At 40.2% G+C, this 19,382-nt stretch overlaps 1 protein-coding gene across 4 annotated transcripts in view; it reads right to left on the bottom strand.

The window, feature by feature from the left end:
• FOCAD (focadhesin) overlaps positions 1-19,382 on the bottom strand; it is a 309,238-nt gene that overhangs the window by 84,413 nt on the left and 205,443 nt on the right. For all 4 annotated transcript variants that reach the window (XM_036082633.2, XM_036082632.2, XM_078061288.1 and 1 more), the window contains one exon: positions 7,196-7,288. In XM_036082633.2, coding sequence (XP_035938526.1) covers positions 7,196-7,288 — 93 coding nt within the window. The remainder of the gene's footprint in view (positions 1-7,195; positions 7,289-19,382) is intronic.

Raw genomic sequence — 19,382 nt, 5'->3', positions numbered from 1 at the left:
AAAATGTTAGATTATTAAAAAAGAACATGTGAGGAGAGAGAATTATATCACCACTCAGGTATTTCAACACTCACTAAAGAAGTTTATCCTGGAGCAGCTGTAGATTTGAGAAATTTAGTGCATAGCACTTCATTTTGGGATATCGATTAAAAGCAGATTTGAATTCCATTGGTCCCGTTAAAAAACAAAAAAAATCCCCTTTATCATAATGATAATTTATTTTTATTTTTTATTATTATGTTATGTTAATCACCATACATTACATCATTAGTTTTTGATGTAGTGTTCCATGATTCATTGTTTGCGTATAACACCTAGTGCTCCATGCAGAACGTGCCCTCTTTAATACCCATCACCAGGCTAACCTATCCTCCCACCCCCCTATCATAATGATAATTTTAACAGACACTATACCAAGATTGGGGCCTAGGCACCAGTACTTAAACAGAATGGTAGAAAATGAGGATGATCATAAAACACTTAAGATTCGGGTAATATATAACCAAAGTTATTCTCAAACATCTGCACATTTTTATTTCTTGAATTTATAAAAGTTGACACCATAATTTTCAACTTCTACACACAATAAAAGTAGAAGTATAATATAATAAAAACATAAATAAAAAAATAAGGCCAAAACCTTCAGATATTTATTTTCCTATTTTTTTACACTCAGGATTATTTTGATAGCTCCTTTCCTCTCTAGTCTTTAAGCAATTACATTATTTAAATGTACTTAAAATACTGGTTTTGGGGCACCTGGGTGGCTCAGTCAGTTAAGCATCCGACTGTTGATTTCAGCTCAGGTTATGATCTCAGGGTCCTGGGATCGAGCCCAGCATCAGGCCCCCTGCTCAGTGGGGAGTCTGCTTTTCCCTCTCCCTCTTCCCCCGACCATGCTTGTTTGCTCTCTCGCTCTCTCTCAAATGGATAAATGAGAGGGGAGGGGAGGGGAGGGGAGGGGAGGGGAGGGGAGGGGAGGGGAGGGGAGGAGAGGAGAGGAGAGGAGAGGAGAGGAAAAGAGAAAAGACTGGTTTATTGATGAGCCCTAAACTGGACGAGAACTTACTGTGTATTGTGTTACTGAGTGATACCATACCATTTTCAGAAGTAGTTGTGCAGCTTATGTTCTCACTAGCGGTGAAAATAAAAGTTCTAGCTACTCCACACTCTCATCAACATTTGGAGTTGTCAGGCTATGAATTTCTACTATTCTGGCAAATGCGAAAAAGTGTTTATTATGGCTTTAATATTCATTTCACTGTTTATCAGTGAGATTGAAAATATTTTCAAATGTTTATTGACTTAGATTTCCTACTGCGTCCATTTTTCTTTTTTTTTTCTTTTTAAATATTTATTTATTTGAGAGAGAGAGAACCGGGAGGAGCAGCAGAGGGAGAGGGAGAAAGAAATTCAGACTCTGTGCTGAGCACACAGCCTGACACGAGGCTCCATCCCATGACCCTGGGATCAAGACCTGAGCTGAAACCAAGAATCCAACACTCAATCCACTATGCCACCCAGCTGCCCCCATGTGTCCATGTTTCTACTGGTTGTCTTTTCCTTACTGATTGTAGAGTTCTAAGGTATGGGGGCGCCTGGCTGGCTCAGTCAGTAGAGCATATGCTCTCTATCTCAGGGTTGTGAGTTCAAGCCCCATTCTGGGTGTAGAACTTACTTAAAAAATAATAATAAAACAAAATGAAAAGTAGAGTCCCAAGGTATGTTCCACAGGAGAAAATTATATCTCCATATAAACTGTAGAGAGGGAAGCAATACAGTTTGCCGGGTTAAGGATGTGGGCTCTGGAATCAGAATGCATTGATCTAAGGCCATTTCCATTGACTTGCCATGTAAATTCGGACAAGTTACATCATCTCTCTATACTTCAATTTCCTCATTTGTAAAATGCAGCTAACAACTATCTCATGGCATTAGAGCTCCATGCTAAATCATGTGGAGAAGTGTCTATTTAGTATGGTGGCTGATAACAAATAGCTACCATACCAGGTTTATTGTTAATAACAACAACAACAAAAATCCCACCTCACTTTATTATCTTCTTATGAAATGATCTCTCATGAGTATCTATAAACCCTCAGTTATCACCAGCCTGCGAGCCCACTGAAGGCAAAGACAGTCCATCAGTCTAAGGGGTCCTTGTACTTAGTGCAACTTCCAGCCCACAGTGCCCTGGGGCTGACCAGCTCAGGCATTCTGAGATTTGATGGGCATCCTTCAGAATTTCCATTTACTTCACTCATATCCATCCCCATCTCCGTGTTTTCAAAGATAGAATCCTGGGGCGCTTGGGTGGCTCAGTCGTTAAGCGTCTGCCTTCAGCTCAGGTCATGATCCCAGGGTCCTGGGATTGAGCCCCGCATCGGGCTCCCTGCTCTGCGGGAAGCCTGCTTCTCCCTCTCTCTCTCCCCCTGCTTGTGTTCCCTCTCTCACTGTGTCTCTCTCTGTCAAATAAATCAATAAAATCTTTGAAAAAAAAAAAAAGGGAAGAAAAAAAAAAGAATCCTACCCTTTCATTCTCCCCTCTGTCTCCTGGAGCAAGGTATCAGAGGTGAACAAACTGGCAAGACATTAATATTAATACTTATTACTACTGATATTGACCTCCCAGGGGGACAGGCAAACTAGAAAATAATATTTCTTGCCTATCCCTGTTAGTTATGCTTCTTAAAGTAGGCCTCTTTACTCCTAGGAACATTTACTTGCCATAATGGTTTTTCCAAAAAGGATAAGCAGGAGGAAATGAAAAGGTTCAAAATCTGCTTAGAAATAAACCAAAAAACAAACGAGCTCAGTATACGTGCAGCCTATTGAGAAGGCCTACGTTCCTAATCTCTCCTATAGCCATAACCCACTACAATCATCGACATAACTAAGTAAATTTCTTATTTCTTCTTCCAAAATCTCTTGCTCCTCTCAATCCTCTCTTCTGGAATGTCTCCCTCCCCCTTTCTACCCAGTCCGTGTGAGGCTATTTATTCAGACCCACTGTGCCCCCAGAGTCTCTGTGTGTTGGTCATGGTGGCACCCATCTCTGTCACCTTGGCTTCTGTGATTAAGGGGGGACAGCACTCACCAGGAGGAAAAAGGCTGAAATGATCACCTGAATTGAGATTTTTGGATTGCCCGTAGATTCCAATTATTTATTGGACTAATATTCCAATAATTCCAATAATTCATATTTCCAATTATTCCTATCCTCCTTACCTTTTTTTTTTTTAATCTCCAGTCTATATAGCCAAGAGCTTGCTGATTATAGTGAGCAATTTCACCTAGCTCCAAAGGTGTAGACGTTAAGAGCAAACTACTCCTACAAACGATCAGAGAGAAATCTACTGGGGTTGCAATTCCTGCCCCTGGTTTTGATTTCAGATTATTTTACAGCCAGCTGACCCAATCAGGAAGCAAATGTCTGCAGTCAACCTGCTTTCTAAATCCTCTCTCCAGGTTGAGGTCATATTCACAAGAGCGCTTTCCACAAAGTCTGGAGGCCTTAACCAACTCGGCATCCCACACAGGCACTGAAGCAAAGATGACTGGAGAGGCCTCCTTATCAAAATAAGACTCTGAACTGTCAATCAACTGGTATCTATCTGCGTTTTTCCATCTTAACGGGAAGAAAGCCAAATACCTCCCCATGTCAAGCACATTGATACGCCTAAAATCCAAATTCTGACATTCTTGTGGAAAAATTAGATAAGGCTGGAAGCAGATGCCCAAGCTAAAGCCACTGGTCCTGGTCAGATCTCAAACTTATTCACATCATAATCAACCTCCAGGAAATAATGCAGCATGTATCCTTCCACATGTCTCCTAGGCTTAACTGAATAAAACATGCCTCCTCTAAATGATCCTCTGGTTTAATGCTACAAAATATGTCTAGCACCAGATGGAAGTAACTGTAACTCTTGTATAGACGAAGGATCCTCCAGGACAGAAAGTCTTGATATAGACAAGGAGTCTGGCAGTTGCTCTAATTCTTCTAAGATACCATAAATTCGGTTAAGTGTGTGGGCTCATTTTAAAAAACTCAATTAAAATGCATCAGTGTGCTTTCAAATAGTGATTCCCTAAAAAGCTTTCCTGTACTTTTAAATGATACCGAAAATCTTCTTAGAGTCTATACTTTGAGTTTCCTTTCTACTGTCACCAATTCTCAGCGGAATGGAGAAATCCAAAGTAAAAAGGGTTTTAAATGATAAATAAGCAAAGAGGCACACTAGCATCTACAACAGTAGAAAGGCAGAGTAACTGACCTACATTAGTCAAAATACTCAGCTGGCTTTTCGTAAATAGATCTAGCCTTTAAAAAAGTAAACCAATTTGCATTATTTGTTTTTATGACTAATGATAGTGCCAGGGAAAGTGTGTGCCGCATTGGAAAAGGCTGAGGCTCTGCGGACAGACAAAGCAGAGGAAGTCCCCGTTCCTTCCCAGGAGCCCGACAATTGTGACTGTTGGGTTTTGCACTGTTGCTTTGCTTTCCTAGCTAACCCTGCTTTTGCATCTGGAATCCCATCATACGTTGCGGTTAACAACACTCACTTCAAAGGGTTTCCGTAAAGATTCATTGAAATAATACATGCTAAGTGTTGGACACACACTAGTTGTTCAATAATGGTAGCTCTTATTATAAAAAAATAACTGTGGAGGTTTTTTTTTTTTTAAACCGATTGCAAGTCACCTGCATGAGTTATACCATCATCCTGTTCGATTTAGCCTCCTTATGCTAAGAGCTAAATAAAATTCTCAGTTCATGCTGCAGGAGGAGGAGTTATTCTTGCCTTCTTTCTCCAGGCACCCAAAGTACTTTGTACATCCTCTATTAAAGCCCGAAAGAGGTTGTTTTAAAATTGCTGGTGGACATGTCAGTCTCCCGCACTGGACCGGGAGCTCACAGAGAGGAAAGAGTGCTTTATTCTCCTTCCGCATCCCACACACCTGGCACAGGGCCTGGCCAGTGAAAGGTGGTCCATAAATATTTGCTGAAGGAAAGGACTGCAAAATCACATCCAGTCAAACAGATGTGAGAAAAAGTGCATACTCTGACTTGCAATCTCGCTCTTCTTGACTAAAAACTGTAATTGGTTAAGGGTGTGTATGAGTAATACACATTCCTTCACTCACGCACCTGTTCAAAACCGAGTGCCCAGATGCCACCTAGAACAAAACGCATAAAGGTGAGCCAAAGGGAACAAAGGTTCTAGAAGGACATCTTTAAGATGTGAATTCCAGTGTAGTTTGGGGAGCCATCTAAAATGTGGTGGTTTAGTTGACAGACTATGTTAAAATGACCTCACAGCTTGGTAAACATGGAAGTTCCTGGTCCCCTACTCAGTTCCAATGAGTCAGAACCTCCGAAGATGCATCACTGCTTTATAAATCCCAGACTCAATAAAACATGCTGCAACAAAGTTTTAATTTAAGATGAGAACACCAATGCTAAGACGCTTAGTCATTCCTTCCCGAACCCCCAGCTCACCCCCCACCCACTCCTCCTTCCCGTTCCGTCTTTTAGGACAGCTGTTACCTTTAACCGTAACACCACACTTCCTGAGACTCCATGAAAATCCTATTCTGGGCCATAAATTACTTAAGTACCATCAGATTTTTTTTTATCATCCTTAAAAATGAATTTTAAGCTTGGAACAAAGGTTGGTTAGTCATTTCCTTATATTGTTAACTGTTTGTATATTCCCACACTGACCCCAAATTTTCTAATTTCAAAATCCACCAACTACGACTTTTAGTATTACTGGATTAAATGAAGTCAAATTGAGTATAATTCATTTATTTACAGAGCACCTACTATGTTTTAGACACTATGCCACGTTCTAGAGTGACAGCAGAGAAGAAAACACAGCTCTTAGCTTTAAGGAGCAGAGACAACCAAAGGGCCCCAGACAAATATCTAAGGTGATAAGGGCTTCAAAACGGGAAGCATGGGGAATGCTTGACCGGCTCAGTCAGCAGAGGGCATGACTCTTGATCTTGGGGTTGTGAGTTCCAGCCCCACGTTGGGTGTAGAGATTACTAAAAAAAATGTAAAAATAAAATAAAATCTTAAAAAAAGCTGGGGGGGTGGGGGTGGTAGGGAAGCAGGGATTCTAAGAAAGCACAAAAGAGAGGCATATAATTCAGTTTTGGGGGGTGGGCCCCACAGGTAGGTGCCTTCCCAGATAAAACACTCTAAAAAAACCGGCAGAAATTAGGTGGGCAAAGATGGAATGGCAGTGCCTACAGCAGAAGGAACGGTGTGTAAAAAGTCGAGAGGTTAGGGAAGATGTGCTGAGTTTGACAACAGAGAGATTTAGCAAGACTGAAACGTACAATTCTGGAGAAGGATTAAGAGATAATAAGGCTGAAGCTGTAAACAGGTGCAGCCTGAGGAGGCGCAGGTGTGGGGGCAGACGGTGAGCTCGGTCTGGGACGTGCGTACGTCAAGGCGCTGTGGGACAGCCACAGGACACCTGGGACATCTAGGAGGTCTCAGAAAGCAGCGGGGTGTAGCACAGCACCCAAGAGGGGGCTCTGGACTGGCCACAGATGGAGGACATCAAGATTGAAAATGTAGGGGCGCCTGGGTGGCTCAGTCATTAAGCGTCTGCCTTCGGCTCAGGTCATGATCCCAGGGTCCTGGGATCGAGTCCCCACATCGGGCTCCCTGCTCGGCGGGAAGCCTGCTTCTCCCTCTCCTACTCCCCCTGCTTGTGTTCCTGCTCTCGCTATCTCTCTCTCTGTCAAATAAATAAATAAAATCTTTAAAAAAAAAAAAAAAGATTGAAAATGTAAGCGCAGTTATGTGCGCAACTCACAGTGTTTTATGAGCAAAAATAAACACTGCATTTTTTTTAAAAGATTTTATTTATTTATTTGTCAGAGAGAGAGGGGAGAGAGAGAGACAGAGCAAAAGCAGGGGGAGCGGCAGGCAGAGGGAGAAGCAGACTCCCCGCTGAGCAGGGAGCCCGATGCGGGACTCGATCCCAGGACACTGGGATCGTGACCTGAGCTGAAGGCAGATGCTTAACTGACTAAGCCACCCAGGCGCCCCAAGCACTGCATTTTTGATAGTGCTATTTTCCTAAGGGCTTTTATATTAAATCCATATGTGCGGTAAAATTTGAGATCCGAAGGAGACACTCCCCTACAGCACCCGATCCTATGGTTTCGTTACCTGTAAAATGGCATGATAAGCTCGACTCATATATGCAAGCCAGGCCTGTGGCAGAAAGATTGCCCGGTGCCACTCAGAAAGCTGGATGTGAACCTGTGGGGAAAACGGACCACAACGTAAGTTAGACTCTGTGGTATTAAAACAGAATAGAATTCCTTCCCCCCTTCCCTTCATTTAAATGATTTAGATTCTAAAACAAACGAAATCAGTCTAGGATCGGAACCACAAATAAGATCTTTCGGCTATTTTCAAAGGAGAAGAGTTTAGAGTCGCGTCAAGACCAAATAAAATAAGCCTGGAATTTTCTAAATTAAAGCAAATAGAATTCAACAGTAATCACAAGTTAAGATGTATGTGTAATACAAATGTGTCTCTGAAAATGAGGGGCCAACTCTGTGAAGCCTCTTGCCAATGTCAGGAAACTAGGTATTGTCTAGCAAATGCCCCTAGTCATTTTAAATAAAAATAAATACTGCTCACATCCTGGATTTCCACGATGACAATTTCTGAAGTAATAAACTTCAATTGCCAACAGAAATATCACATTGTGTAGAAACCATGAGGGCCAGAGATGCAAATGAGTGCACACCACTAGATAAATGCCCTTTAATCAGTGTGGGTAAACAAGAGAAAAATGATCTATGCCGACGCTGAAGCCCTGTTTCTGAAGAGAGGCCCAGACAAAACATCTGGTTTTCATAGTCATTTCTGTTTCTACCTATTAGTATGAGGCTATCTTGCAACAAATCTTCCCAAGGTCTGCTTCTGTTAAAGAAAGATCGCTCACGAAAAACAGTCATAGTGCATCACATTTCACATTTCCTGTAACTCATCTCATCTAAACCCAAACAACTAAAACTGTAGTCGGGGTCCTATGCACACAAAAACAAAAAACAAACAGCCAAAAAGACAAATTTCTATATAATGACCCCAGAATCATGATAACTAGGGTGTGTAAGGAGATCTTACTGTATTGTGGGAATTAATTTTCTCAAGGGCTGGTGAGAGGGAAGAGAACAGCCACTCTGAATACAGCTGCTTCCCAGGGTCTCTGGAATTTTCTGTAATCCTAGTCCTCGTGCGGGTCTACCACACATAAGGTACTATGAAAGGTTATGAGGATTATCAATCAGTGTGTGTCTGCAAAGAGCTTTCCAGTGGGAGAGTCAGAAAGGAGCACAAATAGATTATCAGGCGAAATTAGGAGGAACCTATGGGAATAAAAAGAACGAAGAAAGTTAATTCTGTCTGCTATCTATCACTTCTCATCCTAGCACTGCTTTTCTCAAAAAAAAAAAAGAAAAACACCTCGATATTCGGAGAGTCTGAAAAAGATACTCGTACCACGAAATGAACTTTAAAAAAATCGTTAAGGACAGGTTTCTTCTTTTTCTGATTAAGTACTCATTGTATCGAGTAGGGTAAGGAGAGCCTTGTCAATAGGTCAACAAAAATCCTTGAAGGAACAGGCCCACCAGTTCCTGTTTCCTCTCTCATTATCTGGGAAGCACACTACAACCGAGGCCACATTTCCAGCTGGAGAGGCATTAATCGGCCTTCGGCCCTGCTCTCTATTTCCAAAATGTGGGGCAGTTTCCTATCAATTCTATTTCTGTTTCATAAAATACATTAACTCTCAAGTCCAATTTGGGGCTCCTGGGTGACTCAGTCAGTTGAGCATCTGACTCTTGACTTTGGCTCCAGTCATGATCTCAGGGTCCTGAGATGGAGCCCCGCGTCAGGCTCCGCACTGGGTGTGGAGCCTGCTTATGATTCTCTCGGTCCCCCTCCCTCTGCCCTTCCCCTCTTAAAAAAAATCCTATTTTGAGACCTGGATTTAACAGAAAGAACACTCAAACACCACAACCAACTTTCCTCTCTTACTTCACACCCTCAAAATACTTCAATATTTTCCTGACAAATAATCCATGGATATCACTGCACTACTGAGAATATCCACAGTCTCAGTCTATGGGTAAAAAGAGCACTGAATGTTTTTGGAAGGACAACAGTGGCAATTACCACTTCAACCTGAGTTAAAAAAAAAAAAGAAAGTATTATGGAAAAAAATGTAAAGGAAAATGAGCAAATCAAACGTTGAGCTTCTAAGAACAAAAGCATTTATGCCCGGAAACCTATTTGAAAGGAGGTTATAAACTGAAGGTTAAAGCTAATCCTCCCGCTGCCGCTCCAACCACATCTGAAGGTGGGAGCGGGGACCCAGCCCAACTCTTGAGCCTACACACCAGCCTGAACTCCTCATGGTTTATGAGATTATACCTAGTCTCAGTGTTCTATGGAGTTAGCTGTGAATAAATCTCCTTAAAAATGTACTCTCTTGCTTTTTCCTTTACTGAAGAGAAACTTAGGGAAACAGCTTGAAATCAGTCATGCCCTTACACTCCAGTTGTGTTACACAGCAAAAGAGACATCCTTGACCATTTTTAACAAAAACACATTTTAGGACGCTATTCTAATTCAATATACAGCCACCCATACAGGTTAATGTTGCTAGGCTGAAAAATACAGTAAGCATTTTTTAAAGCATGAAAATTATGTATAATTTGCCATACTCTGAGAAGTCTTTGAAGGAAATCCAATCAACAAAATAACTGCTTATCATGAACTTGTAACCCTGTTACTCAGCAGATGAGGGTTCTCAACTACTGTGCAGCAAGTTTTCATGGATGTGGAATGTAGTTTTGCTTCATCTACACATACCCTTGCAATGACGGGTGTCTGAGGGACTGTTGGCATGAGCAGGTTCTATGATCTGGAGAAGAGTAAGCGTTTCTAGGTATAAGAGGGAGTAAGTATCATGAAACATTACACATGGGCATAAAAAAGAGACCGTTTTAGAGAAATATACATGAGTAGGGAATCGGGGGGAGGACAATGAAGGGAGGATAGGGACAGGAACACTTTACAGGACTCAATAGGGCAGTCAGGGTAGACCTCATTGAGAAGGTGAAGCCTGAATAAAGACTGGAATGCGATGAAGATATAACAACCCAGATAAGTGCTGGTGGAAATGGAAAACAGGTCAGCTACTATGGAATACGCTTTGGTCATTCCTCAAAAAGCCAAACACAGAATTAGCCTATGACCCAGCAATTCCAATTCTACATACATACCCAAAAGAATCAAAACCATATACACCAACACTGTAGACGAATGCTCAAAGCAGCATTTTCACAATAGCCAAAAGATGGAAATAACCCACGTGAGCAATGAATGAATGAACAAAATATATCTACAATGGAATAATATTCAACCATAAAAAGGAATGGCATACAGATGCACACTAGATGTAGATGAACTGTGAAAACATTTACGTGAAAGAGAAAGAAGCCAGACAGAAAGGTACCTATTAGATGATTCTATTTATCTGAAATTTCCAGAATAGGTAAATCCATAGATGTGATTGTCGGGGGCGGGGGGGGGGGGGGAGAGGGGAAGGGAAGAAGGGAGGGGGAAATGGCAAGTGATTGTTTAACATACACATGGTCTCACTGGAGGGTGATGAAAATGTTCTGGAACTAGATAAAGGTGACGGTTTGCACACTGTGAATATGCTAAATACCACTGAATTGTATGCTTTAAGCTTGAAAAGGGTTAATTTTATGTTATGCGAATTTTACCTCAGTTAAAAAACACACAGACAAGGCAGAGGCACGGGTGGTTAACCTGTTTGAGGTAACCAACTAAAACCAACGAGCGTGGAGAGTGAGCAAGAGAGAAGTGCGGCAAATTAACAGGGCAGTCAGAGAACGCAGGGAAGTGACTTCTAGGTCACTTTTCAGGACTTTTTTTTTTTTTTTTTTGAGAGAGAGAGAGTACACGCGGGTGCAGAGGGCAAGGGGCAGAAGTAAAAGGAGAGAATCTTAAGCAGGATCCATGCCCAGCACAAGGCCCAACATGGGGCTCAATCTCACAACCCTGAGATCATGACTGGAGCTGAAATCACGAGTCAGATGCTTAACTGACTGAGCCACCCAAGCACCCCTCAAGGACTTGTCTTTATTCTTAGTAAAGAGGGAGCCATTATAAGGTTTTGAGAAGAAAGACATAATCTAATCTATAGCATAAAAGGATCATGCTGACTGCTATGTTGAGAAGAGACTGTAGGGGGCAAAGGTCAGAGCAGGGACACCTACTCACAGGCTATGGCAATAATCGGGATAAGAGAGAACGGTGGCTCAGAGTGTGTCAGCAACACTGCAGAATACAGGTTTTGAATATTTAGCTATTTAATTTTTCCACCCACCCCAAATGTTAAGTGAAATGCCAATATATAAAACAGAAAACAGGCAAAACTTGTCTAGGTGAAGTGAGGACGAGGGCTGGGGGCTTGGTAGTCAGCCCGCTTGATCATCCGCCCCTATTTGTGGTGGTCCCCAGGACTCTTGAAAACATGATTTTAACTAGAAGGACATAAACTAGATCAGTGGTTTCAGAAGAAGGGGGAGAGGAAAGGGACTGACTACAAAGGAGCATGGGGGAATTTTTAGGGCAACAGAACTGTTCTTATCTTGACTGGGGTACGGGTTACACGAATGTGCGCACATATAAAAATTCATAGAACTAAGTACTTAGAGGAGAAATCAACTGCATGTATATTATACCCTGATACATATAAAATTAAAAATACAGAGTTTGGAAGTCACTACTTTCAGATTGTAATGCTCCTCAAACCCTCACTTCCCACCATCTGTTACACTCTGTACACTTGTCATCAGCATTGAAAATCCACCCTTCCTCTTATCCTTTGTGTTTCTATCAATATCACACATCGATATCCCAGTCACCCAGGTGCGAAACTTCTGATTTATCCTGGACTTCTTTCTTGCCCCCCAACTCAACAGCCAACTCCACTTCTGAAATGTTTCTTCTATTTTTCCATACTTTCTTCCTCACTGGCTTAGTCCTAATTCCTGCCTAGAGTACTGAGGCCCCTAACTGATCTCCTAACAGCCTAAAATCTTTCCTCCTCCTAATACATCCTAAATGGTGCTGCTACTCTTCCATTAACTCAGAACTTCTTTTCAAAAACCTATGATGGTTCATTAAAGAATAAAGTCCAAACTCTTTTGTACTATGTTCAAAGCCTTCTAGAATCAAAAGCACACCATTTACTTTAAGAAATAATTTGTTCTCATGTAAGAACTCTGCTGGCCAAGATCCCCAACCAATTTCCCCAGATGATTTCCTGCTCCTCTCTTTCATTTAACCTGCATTCTGGCTGCATTGGGTTAGAAACCAATTCCCAAGTCAGTCCTATACTCTACGGGACCTTTGCACGCACTACTCTCACTGCCTGGAATGCCCTGTCTTCCTCTCATCTCTACTTACTGAAATAATTTCTTCCATCTCTATACTTCCAGGACGCCACAGACCTCTCCTGTAACATTCAACCAATTCCATCTGTGACTATTTGTGTATGTGCCCTAATCTCATACAATCCTAAAGGTAGAGGTCCTGTCCTACTCATCTCAGAATCCCTCCCATGGACCCATAATTGGTTCTGCACATAAGCGTTCAATTAAGTACCTGCTGAGTTTAATCAAATTAAAGGTACAGTACTTGCTTTAACACAAAATTTTGTCATGGGAAAACTACGCGATCATAAACAAGCAATCACAGAAAATTGCAATGTTCAACGTTCAATCACGCCGGAAACAGTGTTAGAAAACTTTTTTAAGTAGATGCAGCTAAACTCAAACACAAGTTGTTGAGGACACAGTTATTTGAAATTTGATAAAAGCATGTCCAGAATGTTCTGGCCAGGAAATGTTTAATTCCAGCTAAAACCACAGTGAGTGACAAAGCAGTATTTTCAAGTGGGTGTTATATGTTTTACATTTTGAAGTTTCCTCACTACACTTTATTTGTATTCTATAGGATCTAATCAAGTATACCTGAAATAGTAGCTCAAAAGAAAGTATCTCGCTTAGAAACACAATTCACAAATGTAGGGAAATGCTGAAAGAAAAAATAAAAAAGTAGATTTTGTTTCCTCTGATACGCGTTTTACTTGAAGGAACTACCTGGCCACCTATGAACTTCTGTTCAGAATATACTGACCAGAAATTTGGTAGTGTCTTCTGTCTCTTACGCGATCGTAACAAATATGATTACTCGTTTATAAGAAAACATCCATTTTAACAGACTTTCATTAAATACTATGCATCGAGTAAAATAACCTTTGGTGAGGTTGTTAGAAGGTCAAAGTAGAATGAAACAAGGTAGGGTAGCATGTACAAATTTATAGGTAAACTAAGAGCTTGCTATTGACTTTAAAACCCCAATTTCACAAAGGAAGACATTTCTGTGCTCCCCAGATGTATTTATTATCAAAAGAATAAAAGTATTTAATGTCAGTTGATACACAGACCCACAAACACTGAGCTACTACATTCAGTCTGTGACATACACACACTCCTCCCACATTCCCAGAAGAAAAACCATTTGTACTGAGTGTTAGAGACCCAGAGCTACTCAGTGTCCCATTGTTTATATGTGAGATATAATAGCCTTCAATTTTCTGTCAATAGTAATCTTAGTGGCACAAAAATAATTTTGTTATTCCTGTCTCCTGACTAATAGTGACTGAAGGACAAGAGGGCGGGCTTGGAGAGGACAAATTTTCAAAGTAAAATGACATTCATCTCTTTGTGGGTGCTTTCTGGACATTTAAAAATTTCTCTCCCTCATCCTCTCGCTCTCAGTCCATCTCTCCTCCCCTCCCCCATCAGGATAACATTAGCTTGAAAGCTGACAATTCAATCACATCTCAAGCAACCATTTACTTACTCTGTTATTTAATAGGAGGGGGGAAAACCCAGTTACCATAACAACTCACATCACATGGTAATTATGGAGTCTCTAAAATTCAGCAAACCATACTTTTCACAGTATTTTCTAAGGGGAATGTGTAATAAGCACAGATACTACTTCTCCCAATTACTATTCAGAATTTCCATCTAATTGTTTCATATTGCATGAATGCTAATGCTACTCCACGGTCTTCCTAAGAAATATGTTTTTAAATAAAGAAGGAACTGAAAGAAAACGGCAAATATATTCCTTGTATTTCAAATGATGGGTTGCTTATATCCCACCTATTTCTGGGCATCTAGGGAAAAAATCCACAGAAGGCAGAAGAAATACAAAATTAATTTATAGGGCAAAAAGAATCAAATGATGATCAATACAAAAGGAAGGAAGGAAGGAAGGAAGGAAGGAAAAGATAGATTTCATTCAGAATAGTGCTGCCAATAAGTCCAGATACGGTTTTGCTGAAATAAACATGAAAAAAGAGCTCATTACCTAATGCAGAGGCAGAAATCTGGTTGGGTGGCAGCAGCAGGATCAGGAAAATTTGCATGTACCCAAAGATGGAGGAAATAATGAAGCAAGACCGCCATTCTGATCCAGGGACAAATCACTATCATCCCATTTAGGTGAGAGTGTCACGTCAGAGTTAGAAATGCCAAAGGATGACAAGACAGGCAGCAAGTTTCAGGGAAGGAAACTTGTCATTCACCTTCAGCTTCCTTATCAAGAGGAATCAAGTTAGTCTCAGGATGAGAAAGTATAGTTATACATCAGAGCAGAAGAGGACCATCACTTGAGGCTGGAGAAGCCCTGGTAGGTCTGAAATGAACCCTGCTTGTCCCCGGTTCAAAGGAGCAGAGAAGGGGGGGGGGCACTTCAGGTTTAGAAAAATCTAAACAGGGCAATGATTATACAGAACTTCTGGTATGTCAGGTCAAAGTCAAAGCAGACTTAGATTTGCGAGTCTTCTAAAAGTCCCATGGGAGAGTTTCACTTTAAGAAAAGCCAATAAAAAAAAAAATTAAAAAAAGAAAAAGTTTTCAAAAAGAAGGGAATAGAATAATCTCCAAAAGAATTCATCACAGGTTAAATATCTAGTTCTCCATAATGAAAATTACTTGATTTAATGAACACAGTCCTTGAGAAATACTGACAATTACATAAAGCAAAATACGTCAGGATATGAAGAGCAGAGCCTTCAGGACATTCAAAACAAAGCTCTTTTCCCGATTCACACACTCACCCACCTATAGTTGTAGGCACTAGGAAGGCCATAGCGTATCCTATAAGGATATGTAATCTCTGGCAGGAAGGAAAGGCTACCTCTATGCATAGAAATGAGTAATGACATAAAACAACACATAAAAGCCATTCAAATTATAATAATGTCACTTCTTAGTAAGACCTCAATGATTATTAGATTCACCATCAACTTCATAACAACATTTCTGGAAAAAGGAAACCATCACACTAAATGCAAAGACAAACTCTAAGGCACACCCACGTTTCAAAGGGATTCAAATCACTAACTCGACAAAGGTCTATGAAGTATCTGCTAATGAGCCAGGAATGCCAGGCATTGCAGCTACGAAACAAGCTCCATGATTTTATAAACTTTACACTTTACAGAAGAAGACAGACACTAACTGTCATGTCGGCTGCCACCCACACACCCCCCGTCAGGATTAGTGGGAAGATGGATAGATTGGAGTGAACAGACTCATATATTAAATAAATTGAATTCATAGTTATAAACATTCCTGAAGAAAACGCCAAGCCCAGATGGTTTCACTGGAAAATTCCACCAAACATTTAAGGAAAAATTATTTATTAGGATAGCATTCCACAAACATATCAGGCAAAGACAATAAAAGGAAACTATAGAACAATATCCCTCATGAACACGGATGCAAAACTCCTTAACAAAATATTACTAGCAAAGCAAATTCAGCAATATATAAATAGGATAATACATTACGATTACATGGAGTTTTTCCTAGGAATGAAGACTGGGTTCACTCAGACAAATCAAAATAATTCATCATATCAACAAGTCTGAAAAGTATACAATCTTCTGAACAGACATAGAACAAAACATTTGACAAAATTCAACATCCGTTTGTGATAAAAACTCTCAGCAATTTAGGAATAAGAGGAAACTTTGCGAACCCGATAAAGGATATCTACAAAATCTTTATACTAAAATAAGCTAAAATAACATCATATTTAATGTTAAGACACTGAATGTTTTCCTGCAAGACTGTGTATAAGATAAGAAACGTCTGCTCTTCCATCAAAAGGAATGAGATCTTGCCATTTGCAACGACGTGGATGGAACTGGAGGGTATTATGCTGAGCAAAATAAGTCAAACAGAGAAAGACATGTATCATATGACCTCACTGATATGAGGAATTCTTAATCTCAGGAAACAAACTGAGGGTTGCTGGAGTGGGGGGTGGGGTGGGAGGGATGGGGTGACTGGGTGATGGACACTGGGGAGGGTATGTGCTCTGGTAAGCGCTGTGAATTGTGCAAGACTGTTGAATCTCAGATCTGTACCTCTGAAACAAATAATGCAATATATGTTAAGAAAGAAAAAAAAAAAGGAAGAAGAATGTAGCAGGAGGGGAAGAATGAAGGGGGGGAAATCGGAGGGGGAGAAGAACCATGAGAGACGATGGACTCTGAAAAACAAACTGAGGGTTCTAGAGGGGAGGGGGGTGGGAGGATGGGTTAGCCTGGTGATGGGTATTAAAGAGGGCACGTTCTGCATGGAGCACTGGGTGTTATGCACAAACAATGAATCATGGAACACTACATCTAAAACTCATGATGTAATGTATGGTGATTAACATAACAATAAAAAAATTAAAACAAAAACAAAAAAAAAGAAATGTCTGCTCTTACCACTCCAATTCAATACTATCCTGGAGGGCCCTATACAGTGTAATCAGGCAAGAAAAAAAAAAAAAGCTACAAAAAAGCAACAAGAATATGTAAGTGGGTTTAGTAAAGTCATATAAAAGTATCCATTATGTTTATATACTAGCAATGAGCAGTTGCAAATTAAGACAAACGAAAAAACAATCTGATGCAGTAGCATCAAAATACTTAGGGACACGCAAAACTCATTAAATCTAACAAAATATGCGTAGGATTTGTAATAAAACAAAACACTGACCTAAATTAATGGAAAGATATATATAAATGAGTTGAAAGGCTCAATATTAGTGAGATGCCAATTCTCTCCCAGATTGATCTACAGATTCAATACATTTCTAACCAAAATTACAGCAGGCTTTTTTGTGGTTTCTCAAAGCTGATTTAAAATTTACGTGGAAAAGCCAAAGGCCCGAGACAGCCAAATTTTAAAACAACAAAATTGGAGGACTCGTATTACTTAATTTCAAGACTTTTTATAAAGCAACAGTAATTAAGCTATGTGGTTTTGGTTAAAGTATACACACATAGATCAAGAGAATACAACTGAGTGCAGAAGTAGACCCATGCAGGGGCGCCTAGGTGACTCAGTCGTTAAGCGTCTGCCTTCGGCTCAGGTCATGATCCCGGGGTCCTGGGATCGAGCCCCGCCTCGGGCTCTCTGCTCAGTGGGGAGTCTGCTTCCCCTCTGCCTCCCCTGTGTGTGTGCTCACGCTCTCTCACTCTCTCTAGCTCTCACTCTCTCAAATAAATAAATAAAATCTTAAAGAAAAAAAAAAAGAAGTAGACTCATACATATGGACAAATGACTTTCTACAGAGATGCCTCCGGAAAGAAAGGGTAGTATATTCAATAAATATAACTCCTATCACATTAAAAGTTAACTCACATAGATCCTAGGCTAGAATGTAAACTGTAAACTATAAAACTTCTATATTTAAACACAGGAGATCATCAAGGAACTAAAGGATAACCTATATATGGTAGATTCACATAATGGAATATTATTCGGCCATAAAAAAGAATGAAGTCCTGACACATGCCAAAGCATATATAAACTCTGAAAATATTATATACTAAGTGAAAAAGTCAGACAAAAAGACCACATATTGTACGATTCCATTTACATGATATGTCCAAAATACAGGAACTGTAGAGACAGAAAGTGGATTAGTGGTTCCTGGAGGCTAGGGAAAGAGGGAAATGGGAGTCTTCTGCTAATAGGTACAGAATTTCTTTTTGGTGGGATGAAAACATTCTAAAATGGATTGTGCTGATGGTTTCACAACTGTGAATAGCTAAAACCACTGAACTGCACACAGTAAATGAGTGGGTTTCATAGCACATTAATTATGCCTCGATTTTTTAAAAAAGAAAGAAAGAAGAAAATATAGGAGAAAAAAAAGAAAACAGAAGATCTTTGAGGTTTCGGGTTAGACAGAATGCAAGGACTATGAATAGAAAACTTTGGTAAACTGGAATTCTTTAAAGCTAACCATTTGCTCCTCAAAAGACACTGCCAAGGAAATAAAAAGACAAGTTACAGATTTGGTAAACAAACAAAAACAATAAAACACCACATGTGCAAAACACATTTCTAATAAGGAATTTATACCAGAATATATAAAGATCTCTCATTCGAAAAGAAAAACCTGGTTAAAAAAAAACAGGCAAAACAACAGAATACTTCATGGAAGAAAAGGTATGACTGGCAAAAAAAAAATACATAAAAAGATGCTCAACATCAACAGCCATTAAGGAAACACAAAACCACAAAAGAGAAACCACTCTCCATGTACGAGAATGGCTAGCTTTTAAAAAACTGAGGAGTATGGGCAAAGAGGCAGAGCAAAGGGAACTCCCTTACGTTGCTGGTGGGTACTCAAAATGGGACAGTCACTAGGAAAAGTTTGGTAGTTTGTTACATTCACTTATCATATGGCCTAGAAATCCCACTCCTACATCTTTATTTACTCAAAAGAAAACAGATGTCCACACATACACCTATATGAGAATTGCTTATAGTGGCTTGAGTCATAATTGCCAAAAACTGGAAACAACCCAAGGGTCCATTGATGGGTGAGTAAACCAAATGAAACTCTCATGACAGAAATTTTTAAAATAAAAAGACTCAGCAGCAATAATGAGAACCCAAATAAGTTTGAAGAAATGTCACCTGCAACAATACCAGAAAGATCCCAACAAAGTAAAGACCAGAAGCAAGGAGAAGAGTAAGGAAATACTAGAGTCATCTTGGGAAGATCCAAAGATACTTTTTAAATGCTCTCTGCTTAACCTGGGATGGTGTAGGGTAGTTCAAGGATCACCCTGAGTCTCACTGCCTGGTTCAGTTTCCAGGCTCCTGTTCTTATGAGCTCTGTGATCTCAAGCACATTAGCAGTACCAACC

Source organism: Halichoerus grypus, chromosome 14, assembly GCF_964656455.1.
Source record: "Halichoerus grypus chromosome 14, mHalGry1.hap1.1, whole genome shotgun sequence".
In the NCBI taxonomy this organism is placed as follows: Eukaryota; Metazoa; Chordata; class Mammalia; order Carnivora; family Phocidae; genus Halichoerus; species Halichoerus grypus.
Note: the sequence above shows the minus strand (reverse complement) of the source record. Positions and strands in the feature narration are given on the sequence as shown.